This window comes from Nuphar pumila, chromosome 6 (assembly GCF_984573655.1).
Source record: "Nuphar pumila chromosome 6, dmNupPumi1.hap1.1, whole genome shotgun sequence".
NCBI classification, from domain to species: domain Eukaryota; kingdom Viridiplantae; phylum Streptophyta; class Magnoliopsida; order Nymphaeales; family Nymphaeaceae; genus Nuphar; species Nuphar pumila.
The window spans coordinates 48,384,812-48,405,223 of NC_143254.1; the positions used below are offsets into that span (position 1 = coordinate 48,384,812).

The following is a 20,412-nucleotide window of genomic DNA, read 5'->3' on the forward strand; positions in this document are numbered from 1 at the left end:
ATATGCTTGGAAGTAGCAGATGTGGAAAATATCAAGACATGGTGAAATGATTCTTATGAAAATTTCCTTTCATTAGGCCGCCCAAATATGTTTGGAAGTAGCAGATATGGAAAGTATCAAGACATGGTGAAAGGTTCTATTGGCAAAGTTCTGAACCACAGCAGAGGCAAAATGGCGACCTTCACATAATAACTCTGGCCATCTTTGTATTTGTTGCCCAAACAAGAACGATGTTATCATGTGATCCCATAGTTCTGATTTTGAACCTACTTTTCTTTGACAGCATGATGCTCTGAAAAGTGAAAACGTTGAGAAGGAATTGTTGCAAGAACGTGGGTGAACATCACCTTTGACAGCCAATAAAGTTTGAGAGTACATTGTCGTGAAGAATCTTGATTCTTGAAAACAGAGGCTGTATGACCAAAATAGCTACACGGTTATTTCCTGATCTATAGATTTTCTAACAGATATTCAAGTCCATCTCGGAATCAAGAAACTCAAATGAATCTATATCTTAATGTAAACACAATATATTCAATTGCCATGCATGTGTGTGTCTAGGAGCCAGGAGTCATTGAAGAGGTGGGAGAGCGATTATAAGGGTCATGCGTGTGGGGTAGGACTGACCCATTTATTACTTCAGAGTTGTGAACGTGACTGAGATCCAATCAAGATCAAAATTATTTGGTTTGAACCACAGGATGGCAGGTTCAGGTCTGATACAAACCTGAATGTGCGACAGGGCAAGGCCATACCCAGATTAATTGGGCATGAAAATCATACATGAAAGGACGAGACCTTTATCATATCCAATCTGTAAATGACCAAACTGAATTTGGGCCCACCAAGCAATTTGATTATCTATATTTGACCTAGTTAGGTTTGGGTCCAACCCCATTTTTGCCCTAGCACGCACGTGTACACACACACACACACACACACACACACACACACAGAGAGAGAGAGAGAGAGAGAGAGAGAGAGAGAGAGAGAGAGAGAGAGAGAGAGAGAGAGAGAGAGAGAGAGAGATCCTTATGGGCCAAGCATCCTAAAAAAGCAATATATTTCTTTTCGATCCATGATTTTTGTGGAGGCAAGGCAACCCTAATCAGCACAAACGTTTAGAAGTGTTCAAAACCCTCAGAGAGCTTGGTTCCAAGGATCTGAGCCGGCATGAGGCTTGCTGATGTGCCATGGACCCCACATCAAGATTTAAGCAGCATCAGTCAAGGGATCTCATATTGTGTGTCTGAGATGCATCCGAGGATCTCCCTCAGATTTGAGATATGAGGGATTTAAATGCGCCCTAAGGGACAAGGTGATATCTAATTACCACTTAGCACATTACATTGGGACAAGCACCAGTGTGCGTGCCTGTGCGCGCACACACCTGTTTTGGGGCTAACACATCAGTGGCTAACTCATACAAATTACAATACCAAGAAACTTAATCAGTGGCTGGGCTGAAATTAAAGATTTTTAAGTTGAAAAGCACCTACACAATGGCCCAGCAGCTCGTGTTAAGCATGTGGTACAGCCCATTATGGCATGCTCAGACAGAAAAGATCCAACAGGTCTTCCAATAGAGATGTGTACCCTTTTACACATGAAATTAATAGTATACACAAAAATTGTCGCCATACAAATTATGACAATGAATCCGAAATTTTACAGAAAAAATAGTTGAAACTCACCCAACTCAGCTACTTTCTCTTAAGATGTCCTCGGATAAATTTTTCAGCATAAAATGGATACTTCTCACGAATATAGGCTTGGATACATTTGTGATATGAAAAGTCGACCCATACACCATCTGTCCGTACAACAAACAAGCACCTTGACTGCCTGAATTGAGGATGCCTGTCAACCTTCCAGAAAGAAAAAGTCTGCTATCATTCCAAATACACACTCTAATTCATAAATCAGTGAGAAACAAGGTCTAGAATTCAATACACAATCTTCATTAAATGCTACAATGCAATGCAATGATTTCTTACACTTTCAAGAATGATTATCACAGTACTAAAGAAACATGGGGAAGCAAGATTCCTTTCATTATTGATAATACTATATTTTTGACTTCTAAGGAACATACCAGGAGTCTGGATTCAGAAAACGGGCATTTCATAAAGTTTCTGCATGAGATGCTAACATCCAATAACCGAACAAATAACAAAGCAAGAAAATTCTCTTAATAAATCTAAAAATCCGCCCATCGAAGTTGATGGCCTCAGATAGGTTTCTTGACTTGGATGTTTAAAAGAAAAATGTGACCAAATAAAGAGAAAAGAGAATAATTAGATTCTTTTGGGGATTAGCTTAATTATACTGGCAAGACAGAAAGAACCATCAAGATTCCGGCCAATTTACAAAACACCTAAAGTTTAATTTTATTTCATCTAAAAAAAAGACAAAAACAGGCTAACAGATTTCCCAGTTACCACAATTGAGTTTAGACCACAGCCTATTTTGTCATTCCCATGAGGATGATAAGCCAGAAGCTTCTCAACAACTTCTTTCTCATCTTGAGCTGTTAGGCAACTCCCATTTTCATACCTGCCAAAAGAAAATGGAAAGCATGGGCAAAGGAAAATGTACAACTAAAATGACTACCTAGTGTACACTAATGGTCACATAAAGAAGCCAACATTATCAATGCCACATAATTCAAGATTACGTTATGTTAATAATAGCGAGTGCTTGAAAGTGGTTTGCACCCATATCTAGCGAGTCTCAGGAATACACAGCTTGAATGACTGCCAAGTGCCAAACAATGTTGATTCATCAACATGGTGTGGTAAGAGCCACAAACTGACAAGAGTGCATTCTTGGTTTACTCAAACTCCTACCTTGAGGGAATCAATATAACAAGCAAAAGTGAACTCTATACCAACAAGACATGGTTCTTGTACATTTAGTCGTCAGAGAACCCACAACTTATCTGAGATAAAGAGCAATTCAATGGAACGTGACAAAGAAAACCCATTCAAGAAGCTTCACATTTGATCAGTCTTTATAGTTAGCTGAATTGATACAAAAGCCACACGAGGTTTCAGTAAAAGAAAAATATATCACAACTTTTATAGAGAACATAAAAGAGGGATTACAAGTTTGAATCAGGACCCCCAGGGAGATGGAAACGTTCATACTAGGTCTGCTAATTTTGCTTTTTCAAGGAAAAGAAAATCAGAAGTAGCATAATGAAAGTCATAATTCTGCTGAAATGGAAACCTAATTCCAGAACCATTTTAGATAATCATTCTAGGGAGAGTTCTAACTATAAAAATAAGTGTAGTGACTTGAGCATAAGTGCATGTCATGCATTTAAGTACACAAAACTCTGGACAAGTATATTCATAACTGCAGCTTTATTTAATAGAATATTATATAGCAATGTTATAAGTATCGTACTGTATCGTACGATTATCATAACTAAGGCCTAACTCGATACGATACACACTTGTATCGCGATACGAGTGTGTATCATATCCATATCGGTTATATCGTATGATACAGTCCTATATCGCACTGTATTATACGATAAAGGGTGTATGATACGATACGTATCTAACGCACTTTAAAAAGGCCAAAACTCGATCTTTTTAATTTTGGGTTTTAAAAACCTCCCTAGGGCTGATTCTCTCATTTTTGTAGAGGCCTTCAGAGGAGAACCCACACACCCTAAGAGGCGTGAAAATGATTTGGATGCCAATTCGTGCGCAAGAGAGGGCCTTTAAAGATTTCTCACGTAAGAGTGCATTTTCATCATTTTTTTACTCAAGGGAGTGGGTTAAGGTAACAAATCCGTATTCATTGCTTCTCATTGAATTTTTTTTAGGAAGATGGCTTTAGATGATCCAGCGTGACAATGGGGAACTCAAGTAGTGAGTGAAAACCGATTGAAAATCGAGTGCAATTATTGTCATCATAATTTTTCGGGTAGTATCTTTCAGTTGAAGCATCATTTAGCCGAAACACATCACAATGTTGTGTTAAAATGTACATAAATTTATACTTGTATATATACAATATATATTACATATATATTTATTAAACATATAAATAATATATGTAATATAGGAAAAAATTCTAGCCGTTGGGCACAATCAAACTCAGTTTGACTGCTCCCAACGGCTAGAATTTCTAGCCGATGGGAGTCTTTCTCCCTCTCTACTCTCTCTCTCTCTCTCTTTTAATCTCCCACTTCTTTCCCTTGTGTATAAATAGGGGTGTTCTCCCCTTTGTTTTGTAAGCCTTTTGGCACACTCTCTTTGTTAAATAAATTATATTTTTATCCATTTTGTGGAGTTTGTGAGAGTGATCCCATGGAACACTTTGTGATTCTCTTTGTAGATGTTATATGTGTTCCTTGAGAGAACACCTTCGTTGAAGATTGGAGAACTTTTGGTTCGTGATTGAAGTCTTCTTGTTTCATTACATGGTATCAAAGCTTGAAAGTGTTGAAGCTCATTTGAAGTATCTTCCTCAAAAGTCAAAAGTGTTGGTGATCTTGCAAGTGTTCAAGTGATCGTAAAATTCTTTGGTAGAAGAGTGCTTGTGCTCATTATCTCTCCTCTCTTCCTTCTCTCTTTATCTTTCTCTTTTTCCTCTCTTAGCCGTTGTATAAATGGATGACAATGATAATGTCACCATTAAACCCATAAAATTCAATGATTTCAATTCCGTAACATGGGCTTCTATCATGAAGCACCTTATTTGGAGAAAGAGATTGTGGGGACTAGTAGATGGATCCGATCTGGAACCCAAGCTAGTTCTCACTAAGGTAGAGGGTGAGAAAGAGGTTCCGCTAACCGAAAATTAGAAATCTAAGGCTATAACCACTTATGAAAAGAAGTGAAAAGAGTGGGAGATAGGACATGCCAAGATCATGTCTTGGCTTATTAATAGTGTAGATGTAAAAAAATGCTTAAGCCTTGCCAAATTTGAGCATGCCAACAAGGCTTGGGATTATCTTAAAAGAATGTATTCTCTTAAAGATATTGCACATGTATACAATGTGCAACAGAAAGTTCGGACTATGGTTCAAGGGGAGAAAACTATTAGAGAATACTATAATGACCAGTCCGAACTTTGGAAAAAATTGACACTTCTAGAGCCAAAGTGGCATTGTCCCGAAAACATAGACCTATGTCATAGAGATTCGGCCAACCAGGTGCCGCACCCGCATCGACGTGACGCAATGCAGGTGCACGTGCGAGTGCGGCACCCGGTGCGGTCAACCCAACCCTAGGTGCGGTCAACGCACCCAGGGTCATATATGTTCAACTTTTGGACTTTAAAAAATAAAAAACTCGCCCGATGAAATAGGCTGAGGAAAGGAGGATTAGGGCAAATATTTTTTGCCCTAATCCTCCCGACGACGTCTCCCGACCCCGACGCCGGTGACGACCTCGAGCTACCACCGACCACCAAAGTCCGGTACGTTCTGTCTCTCTTGTTCTCTCCTTCAATCTCTCTCTCTCTCTCTCAATCTCTCTCTCCCCTCGTCTCTAAATGTTCAAAGAGAAGTTGCCATCTTGATTAACAAATAGTTGGTTTCTGCAACAAGTTTCTTCTTGGTATCAAAATAGGCACAAGAAAACAAACAGTCCAAATGCTACTACCCTTTTACCAAATATATATTCACACATTCTTTTCTTCGTGTTAATTGTTTTTTATATTTAAATAGAAAACTCATTTTTATCAGTAATATTATATATTTATTTGCTTGTTTGCTTGTTTGAGAGAGATTCACATTTCCTTCGTCATTGTATATCATTCTCTTCTCCTTTTTCCTCATTTGTTTAATGAATGAGAATGAGAAATAAGTCTCTTCATCAGAGTGAATCGGCATTGGAGATTCTACATATGTATTCTTCTTACATCTTTTGTATCGTATATCATCAAGAATCGGCATTGGAGATGTTAATTTTAATTGGATCTCTTTAGAAACCCATTTAAACATAAAACTAAAGATACCTAATTTAATGCATGTTTTCCACTAAATAGACTATCAAGAATATATATATATGCCCTCCCGCACCCAAGTTTTTTGAAAGTGTCGCATCGCCGCACCCACACCCATGTGACATAGCATAGAACTCTGCCAAAGGCAAATAGATGTGGAACATTTTTATCAATTCATTAATGGTCTAAGGCCATAATTTGAATCTATAAAGTCTATTCTTCTCCATACACAAAAAGTGTCCTCTATTGAAGACACTATAGAAGAGTTGAGTATGGAAGAAAATAGATTGAAAAAGCATGTAAACAAAAGTGAAGATGACTCGGTCTTAGCTGTTTTTCGACCGGAAAACTATGTTTGTGCATATAAGCCACCTCACTATAGAAGACAAGGAAATGACTATAAAAGAAAGAAAACCATTTGTTATTTTTGTCATGAACCGGGACACACTAAGCCTCAATGTCCTAAACTAAAATGGACATTTGAAAAGCAGGTTGGTTCTCCTCAAGAATCAAAGGACAAGGACAAGGACAAGGACATTCCCACACCTCAAGAATCATCTATTGGAAGCATGTCTCTAGCTCAATTAGTTGAAGCCCTTCAACCGCTTTTTAGAGGGTCATCTTCCTCAGCTGGGGCCGCAATATCACTTTATTCGGACTCAAGTAAGATTCCTTGGCTTCTTGATTCTGATGCATCTTTTCACATGACCCCAAACAATGATATTTTATCTGAATGCTATAGCAACTCAAATGTGTCAAAAGTGTTTACGGCCGATGGTACACCTCTTGAAATCAAATAGGAAGTTTTGAAAAAGATCTTTCGAACTCAAAAAAGTTTCTCATTTCAAAAATTAGATACATTCTTAAATTAAATTTGAATATTTTATCCGTATCTCAAATATCTGATTATGGTTGTAATATCTCCTCTTCAAATGAATGTTTGATGCAGGATCGCCAGTCAAAAAAGCTGATTGGGCAAGGTCATAGAGCTTAGTTCTCAAAGGCGGCACCTAAGCGCAACCCCACCGCCTGGGCGACCAGGTTTGGGCAGTGGGGCCCTATATTGCCGCCTAGGTTTTTTTTGAAGTTTTTTTTAGACATTGATGCAACTTTTTTGATAAAGTATTTTTAAAAGATATTTTTTCAATAAAATTGCTCGTGTAAACCGTGCATCAAATTATAAAAACCGGCTCACATAAGTGGTGAAGTCTAGGTCGGGGAACGGGTTTAAATTCTTTTGTACCCTACACAAAGACGAACTTTATTGCCTTGAATAAATAAACAAATAAATTAATTAAATATGCTACCCTCTGCAGAGGGCTCAAAGAATAACAAGCCTTATTATAATTTTAACTTAAAAATAAATGATCCAAAAACTAAAAGAAAAGAAAAAGGGTCTTCTTTGCTTGTGGTCTGGTCCCTTTGCAATGCACTACTTCAGTTAAACAAACATGCTACTAGTATTTTATTCCCATTGCTCTTCTGAGGGCACTTCGCACACACAAAGGTTTCCCTGCACAACACAAAAAAACAAAAACAACAACGAAAACAAAAGGGAACAATTTTCTAAAGCAAAAGGGTTAGTTATGAAAAATCACAATCAACTCAAACTAACTAACTGATATGAAATAGGCTGATGTAACAAACTAATATGCAATGATGCACTAAACTAATCTAACTGCCAGGAATTAAAAATTTAAAACAACCTATGATGCAATGCAATAAACAAATTAAACTGAACGGTATGAATTAACGCAAGAAGGGCGCATGTTACATGAAACCTATGAAGAACATGCAGGCCAGCAATTACAGGCTGGTGACGCTGGGTTTCGATCAGATTTGAAAACAGATCTGACCGACTAGCTTGATTGCCATAGGGTTCACGTCCAATGCTGGGTTCAGCGTTAGGTTGTGAAAAGACCTGCTTTTGTCCATATCAGGTCAGGGTCCTGACCCTTAATCATGTATTCCCTTTCATTAATGGCACATATGTAATTATTCCTTGTTGTAAAAGGGTATTTTAGTACCCTAAATTTTGTATTAGTAACAACATATAATGAGAAAATTAGCAGCCGATTCCTGTATTGGGAATCAGGATTTCTCTGCAGCTCCTCTCTCTTTCTGTCCTTCACTCTTCACGCATGATAAAACTCTGGATTTTATAAAATCTAACATGGTATCAGAGCCACGCTAGAGCTGGATCTGGGATTGCTTCCAAAAGGTATGTCCAGAAAGATCGTTCAGTCTCTCAAGTCAAAAAATTGATTCCCAATCTCTTTCTGCTTCTCATCCTTGATCAGACATGATCAAAATCAGATCTAATCACGTTTTTTATCATTAATCAATTATGTGTCGCCTTCTTAATTCCCAAAATATTTCTGCATCACCTTCTTGATCAGATCTGATCACGTTTCTCTGTTATTAATCGATTATGTGTTGTCTTCTTTATTCTCAACCTAGTTCTAAACCATCTTCTTGATCAGAATCAGATCTGATCACGTATTCTGTTGCCTATCAACCTCGTTGATCCTTTCTTGATCAGATCTGGTCCCATTTTCCATTTCCATTCTTTTCCCTCTTAAACAACTCTAAATCAATATCAGATCTGGACCTTTACTTGTGTGTTCATTTTAAATTTTCTTACTTAGTGCTCACCTAATTTAATCAAATCTGGATAATTATAGATATGATCAGAATTCAATATCTGATCTAAATTAAATACCAGATTTGTGATTTCATTTCAGATCTGTACTTTTTCTTACAGTCTATTGTCCTTCACATAGCCTGATATAGTCTATTTTGCAAAAAGAAATTAGATTCCAATTACTTTAGTCATCTACGTGACTGCCTGCATTTGAAAAAAAAAAGAAGAGGCTGCAGGAATTTCTTTGAGATTGAAGGTTGCCTTTCGATATACTGATTTCTTTAGCTATTACCGGGCTGTATGCTGGACATATTCTTCTTATTGTGAAACATGGATTCATTTCCTTCTCAGTCTGGTATTTCTTCAAGCTTTCTTAGTCAACTCGTGTCTGAAAAATTAAACAATTCCAATTTCCTGACTTGGAAGAGGTAGATCATTTCTTTCATTAGGAGTCAGGATCTTTCTGAACATCTGGATGGATCTGTTTCAGTCCCTCCAGAGTTTATGTCACGAGAAGAAAATGACAGTAAAGGAGCATCTACCACAGTATATGTCAGAAACCCAGAATTTGTAACTTGGATGAAAAGAGATCAGGCGTTAGTTGCTTATATTACCTCTACATTGTCACAAGAGATGCTTATGGCAATTCCAGATGATTGTACAATCATGCAACTTTAAGACAGATTAGTTTAAACATATTTACATGTTTCTCAGGCTAGGATAATATTTCTTAAAAGAGAATTTCAGATGTTGAGAAAGGACTCCATGACTATCATGGAGTACTTGAACAAAATGAAGATCATTACAGATCAACTAGTAGTTGTTGGGTGTGCAGTGAATGATAAAGGTATGGTCCAACAAACTCTGAGTGGATTGAGACCTGACTACCATATGATTGTTACTTCTTTATTGTGTTTACCTGATCTGCCCAGATTTGAAGACCTACGCGCAAAACTTCTACAATATGAGATGAACTTAAAAGGGTTCTCTGAAGAATCATATGTGCACACAGAGACACAAGATGTTTTGGCCACAAGGGTAGCTTATGGACGAGGTGTTAAAATATATGTAATCATGTGTGTGTGTGTGTATATATATATATATATCACATCATACCCGATAAAGGGTATTTCTGTAATTCTGCCCAACAGGGGCATTTTAGTCTTTTTACTTTTCTTTTATTTTCCTTTTTCTTTTCTTATTTTTCTTTTTCCTTTTCTTGATTGTAAATGAATTGCATTGGGGGTCCCAACTAAGAGTCGTTGGACCCCCAACAGTCACAAATGTGACCGTTGGGGGGCCAACGAGTCCTTTTTGGGCCTCCCAATGCCCTCTCTCTCTCTCTCACTCTTTTCTCACTCCTTTGCTTATAAATAGAGGGGTAATCCCCTATGTAACCCATGGCTTTTCAAGCCCTTATTCAATAAATTTCATATATTTTTTATGTAACACCCCAAAATTTCAAGCTTGCAAACCTTTCGAAAAAAACAGACAAGAGACTAAAAAGGAATCTCTTCATCTCAGAGATGGTTTACGAAATCAGCGGAAGACTATACTTTTATTAATTTCAAAAAGGCAAGCTGACAACTTTGAGCGCATTAGCTAAAAGAACCAAAACGCACAACACATGCTACTTGCAAGCACTTGAAAAAGCCACTTTCATTTAAGAAGTTCTCCAAATAGTACAAAATTCGGATATCCCAAGGAAAATCCGTTACAAAACCCCAAACAACAAGACGCGAGCTAAGAGCAGGAAGAAGAACGTCTTGGAGCCATCTTGCCATCGCGCCATCGCCTGTGGTGTACCTAATCATCACCTGTACCCATAGAATGGGTTAGTTTCGCGAAAAACTAGTAGGTGCACAAGAGAGACTACAAGGAACTGAATTATGCAATTTAATTCAGTAGATTACGCTGTTTAAAGCAAATATGCAGTTAAACAGGTAAGCAATGCATGCAGATAACTAGTGCAAACGCGTAAGTAGTGCAAGCGAATAAGTAGTGCAAGTGAATAAGTAGTGCAAGTGAATCAGTAGTGCAAGCGAATCAGTAGTGCAAGCGAGTCAGTAGTGCAGCGAATCAGTAGTGCAACGAATCAGTAGTGCAGCGAATCAGTAGTGTAACGAATCAGTAGTACAGCGAATCAGTAGTGCAAGAGAATCAGTAGTGCAGGCAAGTCTCACGGCCCAGCAACCAATGTGAACAGACTTTATGTTCCGATATTACTGGCCTGCGGGTACGCGCAGGCAAAACATAGAAACAACTGAGACTAGTTCGGGCGTCTATTATTTTATGTATTTTCAATAACCCGAATAGCTAGTTGAGTCCGCTCCAAAGGAGACGGCTTTAGCAGAGAGAGGATTCCCCAGAGGCTGAAAAGTAGTGCCACGGATGCATCCAACTTCTGCAGAAGTGTTGAGCTAACTATTGTAGCCCCTTTCCCCTAACTCCAATGACTGGGGAGGCCGGATCTTTGCCCGTGGGGTGGTTGTTAACAACCTGTCCATTGGAGTTTTTGTACCGATCTGTCCTCTCCCTTGACAGACAACCAGAAGCGAACGGGTGCATTAGGGGTTGCTTAACTAACGACCCATTCTATGCTGTGGTCTTTAAACCACTCGAGCATCTTTCCTGTGAAGGCGAATGTGAGGCCATTTATGTGATTACAACAGTTTGCATTTAGCGTTGTTCGAGGTCGCACGACTGTCTCATCCGATCATCGCAGTACTAGACGTGTCGTGCACGACTACAAGTACTCTAGGATAAAGGGGGTATAGCTCCTCAATAGAAGCCTCAACAAGAGTGTTTCACAAAGGTGTAAAGTTTATCAACTTTACTCTATCTTTTGAAACAGCAGTACCTTGTGCCAACATGATGCATGTGATTATCTCGAATCACATCCGCTATCGGGGTATCTACATGTCTCGCATGACTCGATACCGGCCTCGATAGACGGGATACAGGTTTCTCAACAGAACACCCGCTAAGAAGTTCGCTCGCTCCCGACTAAACTCTTGTCGCAAGAGGGAGAGTGGTAAATGCTCCTTGCATCCTCCACGAGGATGCCCTTAAGGCATCCGCAAAGAGCAAGAACCTGCACGTCATCTGCAATAGCAAGGCAATACCAACACATATGCAAAAGCAAGAGCCTAGGCGCAGAGCGCGACGGCAAGGTAAAGGGCAAGGATTGCGAAACCGCATCCTTGAGTGAAGTGGATACTCGTATATATATATATATATATATATATATATTTGTATATATATATATATATATATTCATTCAATGGTCGCTTTTAGTTCAATTGAACTTAATTCAATTATCCAAGTCTTCCGTGCAATTTTCCCCTACCTTGGAGGGTTACGAGCTTGCTGACGTCGGCGGACGTACACGATTGACGGCTCGGGTCGCGGAGTGCGAGTGGGATCCGTCGTAGCTGCAAATATGCGATATTAACAAGCAAACTCTGACAAAAGCAAAAGCAAGGCAAAGACTCGACTTTTCCGATACATAGGGTTGGGGCCAACCGTCCCAATTGACTCAAAAAGAAGATGGGGCAGGATCAAAAGACTCTAGCTGCCAAAAGAGGGATGTAGCCCATGCGAGCAGATGACTCACGCTACTAGGAATTCCTCGTTGGAGACCAACAATTGTAATGATCTGTCCCCATCACGATGTAGCTTCCAAAGATTTCCCGGGCCTGTCGGCCAAGGGTATAGGCTCGCACACAAAGGACAGGGGGCCATCAGCCCCTGCTGGCAAAAGAAGAAAGGCAGGGGCCGATGGCCCCTGCTGGCAAAAAGAAAGACAGGGGCCCATCGGCCCCAGCTGGCAACAAAAGAAAGGCAGGGGCCGATGGCCCCTGCTGGCAAAAGAAAGACAGGGGCCCATCGGCCCCTGCTGGCAAGAAGGCAGGGGCCGATGGCCCCTGCTGGCAACAAGGCAGGGGCTGATGGCCCCTGCTGGCAAACAGAAAAGCAGGGGCCATAAGCCCCTGCTGGCTGGCAAAAAGAGAGGCAGGGGCCCATCGGCCCCTGCTGGCAACAAGGCAGGGGCCGATGGCCCCTGTTGGCAACAAGAAAGGCAGGGGCCATAAGCCCCTGCTGACTCGCAAAAAGGAAGGCAGGGGCCCATCGGCCCCTGTTGGCACACGGAAAGGCAGGGGCCAATGGCCCCTGCTGGCGCAACTAAAAGGGGCAGGGAGGAGGGTCTCGGCCTCTCCCCTGCCATAGCAAAGAACAGGGAGGAGGGGCTCGGCCCCTCCCCTACCATAACGGAAGCAAGGAGGGGGCTCAGCCCCTCCCCTGCCGTAACAGAAGAAGGGAGGAGGCTCAGCCCTCTCCCCTACCATAACGGAGAGCAGGGAGGGGTGTTGGGCCCCTCCCCTGCAAAAAGGGGGCACAGGGAGGGGGTTTAACCCCTCCCGTGGCCACACAGAGAAGTGAGGGAGAGAGAGAAGAGACGGAGAGGGAAAAGAGGGAGAAAGAGGAAGCGATGGCGTACCAGGGGGTTTTCGGAGGAAGCTCGCCGAAGAGGAGCTCGCCGGAAGGAAAGGGGGGGTCGCCGATGTCGGTGGCGGCGGCTGTCGGGGGTCGCCGGCGTCGGTGACCGTGGACGAGCGAGAGAGGGAAACAGAGAGACAGAGAGCGAGTGGCGGTGAGGGAGGTTTCGTAACCCTCCTCCCGCCTGCCTCGCTGTCTTTTAATGACAGCGAGGGGCGGTGGCCCGGGTCGGGTCCGGATCCGGCCCAAACCAAATTTTTTTTTTTGATATTACATCGTACCCTCCTTAAAATAATTTCGTCCGCGAAATTTCTATAGCATAAATTGGTCAAAATACAAGTCAGGGTATTTATCCCACTAGAGGGGGGGTGAATAGTGAAATATGATAAAGATCGATAAAATAAAATAATCAGGCAATAAGGCACAACACATAAAACACAGAATTTATACTCGTTCGGTCAGTACCCAGACCTACATCCAGTCCCCAAGCAAACCACTTGAGCTTTCCACTATAACATCCGAGCCACCGGATAAATAGTACAACACCCTTTTCCTCAGAGGTCTTCTTCTCTCAACAGAGAAGGACAACACCCTCTTTCACAGTGGTCTTCTTCTCTCAACAGAGAAGGGCAACACCCTCTTTCACAGAGGTCTACTTCTTTCAACAAAGAAGGAATACAGTGAATAACAGAAAGTTACAATACTTCCTATAGAACCTTCAGAAAGATATGAATGCACGAATGAAGGATTCTCAGAATGTTCTGTTTGTCACTCAGAGGATACTCTTTGTCAAAGAGCTGGACTTGACTTTTTCTCTTTTCTTTCTTTTCTTTTTCTCTTTCTTTTTCAAGGCTCTCTTTTCAAATATCGAATAGGAGTTTTTCTCGTTGTAAGCTCACACGTCTATTCCATTCCATTATCGAATAGTTTATTTGAGTGTGTTTATATAGATTTAAAAAAGTAGTCGTTACATTTTGAAATCGTAGCCTTTTTGAAATGTGAAATGTTATGTCATTTCAAAAACATCTTTTAGAGAAATTCGAGAATGCCTTTTTCCATAAAAGTAAATGTATGGTACACTAGTCGTTGTAATATTTTAGGTAATACTTATTTTATGTAAAAAGTCTATTTCTTACAATAGTACATTGAACGTTGGATTGTAGTTTTATCTTTATTCTAATTAATGATTTGAGGTACATAAGTACTTCTTTACTTTAAATGAGTGTAAGTACAATGAGTGCTTTGAGACATTTATTTGTACATAGTCATGTCAAGTGTTTTCTTTATGTTGTGTTTTTCAAAGTATTCAGAGAGAATGAGGACTACAAGAAAGTCGACATTCTTTGAGAAAGATATTAACAAGGATTTCTTACAGGAAGTTTTTAATGCTTGTACAAAGAGAATGATGACTTCAAGTAAGTCGACATTCTAAGGGTTTGTAGAAAGGTAACTAGAGTCTTTTCAAAACAATATATTATATTTGTTTTCTTTGTGTAGCCGATTTTCATGTTTTGTCTTTTACCTATTTTTGAAATCATTTCTTTAAAGAAGATAACTAGAGTCTTTTCAAAAACATTATTATACTTGTTTTCTTTGTGTAGCCGATTTCATGTTTTGTCTTTTTCCTACATTTCTTTTTCATGTTGTCTTATATATAGTGTAAGGTACAATTATTACATGACAAAATATCTTTTTCATAAAAGGTTGTAAGAAGGTACAATTATTAGTTTTCAAAAAATGAGCTTTTTGAAACTATCGTATACTTTTATGATATAGTTTATATGCATGAGTATGTAATATGCAATATGAATGTTCCTGAAGGTTCTGTTACATATGACTCTAAAGAAGAAAAAAATCTTCATCTTGAGGTAGCCGATATCTTCAGTTGAACTTTAGGAATGCATGGCTCATCAAGCTTTTTCTTCAAGGAGTATGATTGCACTAAAGTTGTACTTGAACAGGAAGTCTCCATCCTTTTTGGGTGAGATATCCTTGCATCAAATACTCGTTAGATGTATGGCAAAACATATTCAGTCATAATATAACATTTTTCAAGAGGACATATTATCATATTATATAAAATCAAATACGACAGTGTATCATATTATGTGACATCAAAACAGAGTTTCTCAACAACAAAGATCTTTGACAATAGCTCAGGTTGAGCTACCATGCTGGAAAGACTGATCGAAACTGGAGTGACCGCAAACGGTTCCCACGATATCAGATCCTCGATCAGCTTCCACCCCGCAAATAACAAGTTTACGGAAACGCTGGGAGACTTGCGGCTCAAAGCGTCGGCAAAAACGTTCGCTTTTCCTGGGTGGTAGGACAAGGTAAAGTCGTAATCCTTGAGGAATTCCAGCCAACGTCGCTGCCTCATATTAAGCTCCTTCTGCGAGAACAAATATTTTAGGCTCTTATGATCTGTAAAAGCCTCGAACCGCTCCCCATACAAATAGTGTCGTCATATCTTCAATGCGAAGACCACCGCCGCTAACTCCAAATCATGAGTCGGGTAATTCTTCTCATGTATTTTAAGTTGGCGCGATGCATAGGCGATCACTCTATCGTTCTGCATTAAGACGCAACCCAAACCTGTCCCGGAAGCGTCTGTGTAAATCACGAAGCCGTCTTGACCCGAAGGTAAGGCCAAAATAGGAGCAGTCGTAAGACGTTCCTTCAACATCTGAAAACTGCTCTCACACATGTTGTAAGATCTCGTGTTTTCAGACCTTAGTCACTTCATGAAAAACTTTGAAATTTGGCTAAGTCTGGTAAGAAAATCGTTTGAGGCTTGAGTTTAGACCAAGGTCTTAGAGTTTGGGTTTGACCCAAGTCTCATCATCAGGGTCTAGACAAGCCAATCGATGTGTGGTAAAGAGTTTTAAATTCAATCTTTAAATTCAAGCGAAATTCAAGCGAAGTTCGGGTTATTTTCGGGCTAAATTCGGAATTTGATATTCATGTAATATATCGTTGGATGCGTCTCGAAATTCTGAGTGCAATGGTATTTTACTTTTTCAAATCCGAGTTCCGGTTGGCCCAGAAATCACGTTTTTCTAAAATTTTAGCAGTTTGTTGGGACGGATCCGAAATTGGATCGGATTGAATCCAAGGTATAGGATCCAAATTTTTATGGATTTGGGTCCTAGTTAGGTCCTACAAAAATCTGGAATGGATATAAGTCTTAATCCAAATCTTGTATGAGTATGGGTTTGGATCTTGGATCTGGATCCGATCCAAAATCCAAGCTTAACATTTTTATGACTTTAAATTCAGCTGGGAGTTTTAAATTGTGGTTATTATTATATAAAAAGTCTCCAGGGTCAACATGACCAATTTTGGGAACTTTTGAGTACCCATTAATAAGTAAATTCAAAAAATTGTATTTATTAAATTAATGATTTTTATTAATTTCGGGAATAGAGTTAAGAGGGTTTAGGGTTAGCCCTCTTCCCTAATTAAAAAAGGGTATTGAGGATTCCATACCTTTTAGGATTAGGAGGTCAAATAGTCAACCAAATGTACATTAGGGAAGGAGTCTAGAATTTGGAAACTCCCTAATGTGGGAGACCCAAATCTGGAAACTCACTAATGAGTTTCCAGCATTAAATAGGAGAAGGAAGGGGGGGGCGGCAGCCCTTTTCCTTTCTTTTGGCTGGAGAGAAAAAAAAATAGGAGAGAGAGAGAGAAAGAGAGAGAGAGAGAAGAGAGAGAGAGAGAGAGAGAGAGAGAGAGAGAGAGAGAGAGCAAAGAGGAGTGAAGGAGGTAGAAGAGGAGGTTGGAAGCATTGGAGCTCAGCCACACGCCCCCATAGCCTCTATTTTTTTCTTTTTCCAAAAAGGTACGGGTACTTCTTCTTGAAATAAATGAGAAATAGGGTAAAGATTGGATTTTCCATGCTTCTTTTGGTGGAAATCCATAGAGGAACAGTGGACCCTCGATTTCCACCGTGATTCCATTCGTGTAGGCTGTATTTTTGTTGTTTCAGAAAAATATATATATAGATACATATATATGATATACTAGGGGGGCAGATTTTCAAAAGAGGTGTTTTGCTGTTCTTTTTGACAGCATGCACAGGTCCAATCTGGACCTGTGTACATGTCTTGGACCCAGCCGACAGGGTCGGCTGGGCTGGGTATCCTTTTCAAAAAAAAAAAATAAATAAATAAAAAGGGAAGATTGCAGTTTTGCAAAGTAAGTGGTGCTGCTGTGGTTGATAGCATACACAGGTCCAAACTGGACCTGTGTACAAGCTGTTGGACCCAGCCGACAGGGTCGGCTGGGGCAGGTATGTGTTCTCACAAAAATATATATATATATATATCCAGTTTTTGTGGGGTGGGTTTTGCTGTCACCTTTGACAGCCTACACAGGTCCAAACTGGACTTGTGTGTATGCTTCTGGACCCAACCGACAGGGTCGGCTGGGCTGGGTGTTCTTCCCCTTTTCAAATATATATATATATATATATATATATATATATATATATATATATATATATATATATATATATATATATATATATATATACATGATATTTTTAACAGGTAGTGTGCGTAAATAAAACTTCTTTTATGCTGTTCTTGTAGACAGCATACACAGGCCCACACTGGGCCTGTGTATATGCTGTTAAGCCCAGCCAACAAGGTCGGCTGGGCTGGGCAGGGTTGCAACAAAAACATTTGAAAAAAAAAAAAATTAGTTTTCTTGTAACAGGTATGATGTTCTTTTTGACAGCATACACAGGCCCAAACTGGGCCTGTGCACATGCTGGTGGACCCAACCGACAGGGTCGGCTGGGCTGGGCATTGTCCTTTCAACAAAAAAAATAAATATAACAAATAAATAAAACAACAAAAACTTTGAAATGTGTTTTTTGTGAAGTATCGGTTGTTGGTTTGGCTGGCTGGCAGCCAGCCGAGTGGTTCTCGGCTGACTGCCAGCTGCTGGCCGAACCAACAGGCCCAGCCAAGTGCTTGGCTGGGTGAGTGGATGGTTTTGGCAGGGCTGGGGCAGGCCCAGTCGACCCAGTCAGTGGGTGCTGGCCTGGGCCTTGGCCTTGAGAAAATTTTTGGGTATACTTTATACAGGAAATTTTCTGTACAGGTGGGACTTTTTGACAGCATACATAGGCCCAAGCTGGGCCTGTGGATATTCTGTCAGACCCAGCCGACAGGGTCGGCTGGGTTGGGTTGTTAAATACAAAATTTTTCTCATGTGGATACTGTAACATGCTAGTAACATGAGTGTGTTAAATTAAGAAAACAGAGCCTGTTGTGTGATTAGTAAAGTTTAGAATTTTTAGTCTCTTGAAGCACGATAAACTTTAAGAATGAGTCATGTACTTGAAATTTTGATTTCCATATCTGTTGGAACATGTTTACATATTACTCCATGATAAAATTTGTTTTGAGTACTTACACATCGATGGATTTGACATGTGTTGTTGCACATACATAAATATATGAATGCTTCTTTGCCCATCTCAACACAAATCATGGTTAAAGGTATATGTAGTAATGATTGCACAAAGATGCTTGCATACTATGCATATGCACGGGGAAAAGGGGCATAACATGGGCAGTTTAATTTGCATACGAAAATGTCATATTTCATGTTCATTATCAATTGGTTAATTTGTTACATATATGACTACACTTTGCAGACATGTTAATACCATTGCATACTTTACATATGATTGTGATTCGTGCATTAGTGCTCCGGTGATCAAATGAATCATCGTGGGTTTGGTAAACCCGAGTTGTGGAAATGTTTCTCTTACTCATTTCAATGCATTGCAAAGATCATGCCTTATTAATATTTCAGTTTTATTGCACTGTTCTATATGTTTCCACAGGCCGGAGTCCTGTGATGGCTCTCGCGAGGTAGATGCGAGCTTTTATCTTTCTTTTTGCATATGATGTTGCAAAACTTAAGAAATTAAATTTAAATAAAAGAATTATAAAGCACAGTGTAATATACCTTCTGGGATCACCCATCCGGAGAATGGGGATCTTAGAAATCCGGTCTTGGGGAGACTGTGAGGATACAAAACTCCGTGTGCTTAATTTTGGTCCCCTAAACCCGATATTGAGGTTCCTTCTCCTGGCCACGGTTTTAGGGAGAGTCCGCCACTTTACCCGGGAGTGGTGTGTTTGACACAGCTGTTGTTTTTGGTACCAAGGAAGTGGCACTTGTGGGCGTGGGGTGTCCCTTGTGTCCTCGACATTAGATGTGGAGGTCTAATGTTCCGAAGGTGATTCGGTCGAGGGCTAAGTTGGAACCCAGTAATAAAATATAAATTGTGTGCTAAGCTATCCTGGGAACCTAACTTAACCTCGGGGTTTGTAACCGTTTGGTGTATCCGCGGGCAACGGTAATTAAAAAGAGAAACTTAAAGTTGTATGCATTTAATAGGGCATGCATAAGGAAACAAAAGACTTAAATGGAAGATAATAAAATGATTCATGCATTGCATAAAAGACATGCATTTTTCCTGTTATGCATTAGATCATGCATACTTTAATGGTTTCCTTACTTAGTACATGAGGGTAGATATTGAATGTTAAATTCTGGTTGCATGCTGAAATTTTAGTAGATGCTACTGCTTTACTGTCTTTGCGTGCTTAGCAATTATGATTGTTGCATGATTAAATTCTCAATTGCTATAAACTGTCTTGTATGTATTTCAATTAATTGTTGCATGATATCTCATCTTCATTCTTTATCTCACTTGTTTCATTAAGAAGTAGCTGTGCTCAGGATTTCGATTCTGACACCCTACTTCGTTGGTTTTTCGCAGAAGCAGGTGATCAGTGAAGTCGACAGCTACTGCGAGGGCGCGAGAGTCACAACGAGTTTTGACAGTCTTCTATGTGGACAGAGTGGCTCTTTGTTTTGTTTTTTTTTATTTAGTGTTCTTGTTATTTGCTTATTGTCATCAGTAGTTACTTGAGTCAGACACTTTATTTTTGAGATTTGTTTTTCATTCATGAATAAAGGTAATGGTTAGTTATGGATGTTAATTGCAAGTTCCTTTGTGGTTTGTGGCTATCCAGTTGGAATTGGAACTGTGAGGACCCCGGGTCTCTGGGAAGTTTTCCGCACTGTTTTAGAAAAAAAAAAAAATCCGCATTTTCAATGGGGATGAGTGGGGGTCGTTACAGGTTTGGTATCAGAGCACCACAAATACTTGCAATTTTATCGTCTTTTAATGTTTAATTCTCATAATTGGTATGTGAGCCCTGTCCTGAAGCGTCAACAAGTTGTGACTCGTCCTCCAGAGCAGTCTT

The 20,412-nt window shown here is 39.9% G+C and overlaps 1 protein-coding gene across 1 annotated transcript in view; it reads right to left on the reverse strand.

Annotated features, from left to right (window-relative positions):
• Positions 1-1,455: 1,455 nt before the first annotated feature.
• LOC149834797 (DCL-like protein) overlaps positions 1,456-20,412 on the reverse strand; it is a 92,417-nt gene continuing 73,460 nt past the window's right edge. Inside the window, exons 2-3 of the mRNA XM_090011563.1 lie at positions 2,442-2,556; positions 1,456-1,868 (exon numbers count right to left, since the gene is read on the reverse strand). Coding sequence (XP_089867689.1) covers positions 1,704-1,868; positions 2,442-2,556 — 280 coding nt within the window. The 3' untranslated portion in view covers positions 1,456-1,703. The remainder of the gene's footprint in view (positions 1,869-2,441; positions 2,557-20,412) is intronic.